At 47.5% G+C, this 3,813-nt stretch overlaps 1 protein-coding gene across 1 annotated transcript; it reads right to left on the bottom strand.

Moving 5' to 3' along the window:
• Window positions 1–215: 215 nt before the first annotated feature.
• LOC104625936 (torsin-1A-like) lies at window positions 216–3,597 on the bottom strand. Its single transcript, XM_010293712.1, has 5 exons — window positions 3,411–3,597; window positions 1,942–2,210; window positions 1,684–1,859; window positions 599–726; window positions 216–460 (listed from the first exon to the last, which is right to left on the bottom strand). The coding sequence occupies exons 1-5, from the start codon at window positions 3,595–3,597 to the stop codon at window positions 216–218; spliced, it is 1,005 nt and encodes a 334-aa protein (XP_010292014.1).
• Between the last annotated feature and the right edge of the window lie 216 nt (window positions 3,598–3,813).

Genomic DNA, 3,813 nt, shown 5'->3' with positions numbered 1-3,813 from the left:
TCCCTTTTCTGCTCACTCTATACCATAATTGTTGCAGTGTCCTATGTATTTATTTATTCAAGAGCTTTACGAAAGGTGCCTCTGGCATGGGGCAGCTTGAATCCCTTTAAGGAAAAGTGTGTAGATTGAGCTGCAGGAAGGAGAAAGGGAGTTACTGATTCTTCCATCTGCTGTGGTCCTGTCACAAGAAGAGGAGGCATTTGGCTTTGTAGTGCCTAGATGCTCAGAGTCACTCTGGAGGCCACAGTCTTGCAGCCTTTGCTGGAGTAGAGTCTCTCTTCACTGGGGTAGTCGGTCATTGCCAAGGCAATCTCTGTGATGAGGTCTTCATCCTTGGGATGCCCTTGCACGTGCAGCTCCTCCCGGACGCACTCTCTCACATGTTTATACTCAAGAGGAAGGAAAGGGATGAAATAGTCAATCAGGTTCTTCTGGATCAGTTGACTGTGAAAGAAACCACCTGGAAGAGAGAATGGGGAGTTTTACCATCAGAGTGCTGCAGAGGCCAGTGTGTTGCTGCATGCTTCATGGATCATTTTGCAGAAGACAGAGCACATCAGCAGTCCTGGGACTGAGCCCTGAGCCCAGAGGTACTCACTGTTTCTGTTCCTAAAAATTTCCTCTGAGAGCAGAGACTGGAGCTCCTTTACAGGAATGTCTTCTCTTGTCTTCAGCCTTCTCCAGTAATCGAGAGCAATCTCTGTTATTTTATCTCCACCTGCATTGCTGTTAGGAAAGAGATTCACTGACTCATTAGAGCTGTATCTTTGCCATCTTTATTGCTCAGATCTTGGCAGTGGTCTCAGTCACTCTGTGTGAATCTGCACTGGGGTGGAGGTGACATGTCCCTACATGCAGGCATTGCCCAGATATGGGAAGTGACAAGGACCACACTATCTCCCAACTGACAGCAGCGTCTGATGGGATGAGCTCTCCACTGGCACAGTGGCTTGAGCTACTGCCTTTGTCACTGCAGCAGAGCAGGGGGATTGGTCATACTACAAGGTGTTGCTGAGAGGCTCTCTAACAAGCCACTGCTTACTGTGGTAATTGCTGCCCCAAGCTGAAATAGGTAGTTGGCCACGTGTTTGAACGTAAAGGCAAGCTGAGAGGTAAGCCAGCCCAAAGCTTGGGGTTCGGGCTTGCTTCCATCCTATGATGTGAACAGAGCTGCGTGACCCTCAGCAAAGGGATTTAGCAGGAGTAATACCTGGAGGAATTGTGCTCCCTTGATCTGTGTGTTCAAGTGTCCTTCAACAGGTGAGTTTTCCCCTCTCTGCAAGTAAAGACATCCCTAGGGGAGTCCCATCCATCCTACAAAGACCCTTCTGCCTAATGGTGGTTTTGTAGGGCTGGAGAAAACATATTTACTGACCACTGTGGAAGTGGCATCTCCAGTACTCTTGGAAGCCACCATGGCTAGTTGGTGGTTTCCCATTCACTTGAGGAATGGTAGCATTTTCAGCCCTGGGACAGCTCTTTATGGTTTTGAACAGCTTAGGTCTTCTGGCTGACAAGATGGCTGATCATGTTCATTGACAACAGGCTGTAAAGACAGACAGCAAGGCACCTTGAGCTACTCAGCTGCGCTGCAGTCAGCTACAAACATATCAGCAGCTATTTCTCCCTTTGTCCCTGCAGATCCTGTGGGACTGTAATTCTTTCATCTTTAGCTTTCCTTACTTCAGAAAGAGGAAGATTGCCTTGCCATAATAAACACCATCAATCTCTTCATGGTAGTCAAGGAATGGCATGATAGAGTCTATGAGGCCATGTGGCATCTGATCCATCTCAGAGAAGATAAAAAGGGACCTTGGACAGGTACTGACGTTGCTGCGAATCCAATTCTGCAGCTGCTCCTGTGAGAAGAGGCAAAATTACCCGGGACTTGCACTCGCAATTGCAGATAAATTGGAGAAAGTGAGATAAAGCTGGAAGTACCTTATAGAGATGAACATGTGAAAGGTGTGGGAAGTGCAGTACTGTGCTGAAGTGGTGCACAAACCTCTTTCTTGTCATGTGAAGCTGATAGAGGTTTTCTGCGATGATACTGCTGACAAACGATTTGCCTGTTCCAGTCCAGCCGTGGAAGGACATCACCAGGGGCTTCCTGGGCCGTTTGGAGCGCATATTTGTGCCCAGAGCCCTCAGAAGTATCTCGATAGCAAGATGCTGGCCAAAGACTTTTCGCTCCAAATCCATCTTTATAACTGAAGGAATGAGGGGAGAGAAAAGTCAGAAAATGCCATATTATTCCTCCAGTTTTTTTCCAGGTGCAGCTGAATGACCATCAGGGAGAACAAATGTTCACTGCCCTTCAGCCATGACAAGATAGTGAATCAGCAGAGCATCCAGCGGAGGAGCAGACTCATGAATCAGACTCTCGATGGCATTTATCGGAAACAAGCAGTTTGTATGAGAGGCAGGAGTCCCAGCGGTGTTGTGGCTACTGCCTCCTATAAGGTCCTAGGATGGGATCTAATGCATTTGCAGGGACTTGTTCACTGCATGTGCTAAATTCTTGTTAACTGTTTTTGTGGCATCCAGCATACCTCACATTTATAGACAAATGTGCTTCTGTTGTTACATCAAGTTCTCTTTAAAAAGTACCACAACTGGTGTTTCAGTAGCTAAAGGACACTGTACAAACAGCTTGTTTGTAAGCAGCCAGACCCAGAGCTGGTAGGAAGTGACTGATTGAAGTACCTGGAAGGCACACACGTCTACAACAACTGAGGATTTGTTTTGAAATCTGCATCCCCGCTCTGAAATGAAGCAATATTTGTAATCTTGTGACAAAGAGAAGGGGGATTTCCAGGTGGCAGGATCAGGAGTTAATGGATAAAAAGTTGCATAAGGTCTTTTTCAGACCATGCACTAGTTTCCGGCAGGCAGAGTGAAACAACCCCTTCTTCCCCAATCACTGAGGACTGCCAGCCTGTTTGTCTCAGAGAATTGAAGCAGCATGTTTTCAATCTAGACGTACCACTAATTGCTGCTCATTTGGCAGCAATGTATTACTGTTGCCTGTATTACAGGCAACCACCAACTGGGGTGTGGGATACCACTGGGGTGTCCTTCTCAAGAAGATGTGGGATTATTTCATTAGCTCTTAACCTTGAATTTGCCTCCAGAATTTTGCCTGCTTCTGCCAATATAAACCAAGACATGAGCAAGGAAAATGCCCCAGTACTTCCATGAGAAGCCGGGTACATGACCACTTGTGGGATAAGCAATTTTAGGTTAGTACAGCCTTTGCCTTCTAGAACCACTGTGGGAAGTAGCTCTTCTCTCTCCACAACCACCCCAAAGGAAGCAGACATTAAAAAGGAAGCCCACACCACCCTGGGAAGAACCATCAGCTGGTCCCACTGAAAACCTGGCTCAAGGTGCCCTTGCCACTGCCTTACCTGTTAAGTCCAGGGTGTCCTTCATATTGCAGCACTCCAGCAGACTGCACTTGAGCCAGGAGTGAGGGGAGAGGAGCTGCCACGCAACAGCAGCACCTCCCATGAAGACTGAGGTGCTGAGAGGGTCGAAAGCCGGCGTCAAAGTGGGCACAAGAATAAAGAATACAGCAGCATTCGTAAGCTTCATGGTGGGAACTGAAAGCCAGCCTGGCTCAGCAGGAAAGGAGAGCAAAACAGAAGTTGCAGAATAACTTCCTGGAGTGTGGGGCTTGAGGCTGTTCAAGAGGATGGAAGCCAAGTTTCCTTAAGATGGAGTTCTGAATGAGTTAACAGGCTTATCACGCTACTCCTTGGAAACCGAAAGTGTTGTGAGGAGGGTATCACTGCATGGGTAGAGTGAGTT

This window comes from Phaethon lepturus, unplaced genomic scaffold, assembly GCF_000687285.1.
Source record: "Phaethon lepturus isolate BGI_N335 unplaced genomic scaffold, ASM68728v1 scaffold41278, whole genome shotgun sequence".
NCBI lineage: Eukaryota > Metazoa > Chordata > Aves > Phaethontiformes > Phaethontidae > Phaethon > Phaethon lepturus.
The sequence above is the reverse complement of the archived record's forward strand: the minus strand, read 5'-3'. Positions and strand labels throughout refer to the sequence as shown.

Coding starts and splice junctions, on each gene's coding strand:
- LOC104625936 (XM_010293712.1), bottom strand. CDS start 3,597: ATGAAGCTTACGAATGCTGCTGTATTCTTTATTCTTGTGCCCACTTTG. Junction 1,860..1,941: donor CACATGTTCATCTCTATAAG/GTACTTCCAGCT, acceptor CTCTTCTCACAG/GAGCAGCTGCAGAATTGGAT. Junction 727..1,683: donor GCAATCTTCCTCTTTCTGAA/GTAAGGAAAGCT, acceptor CTTTCCTAACAG/CAATGCAGGTGGAGATAAAA.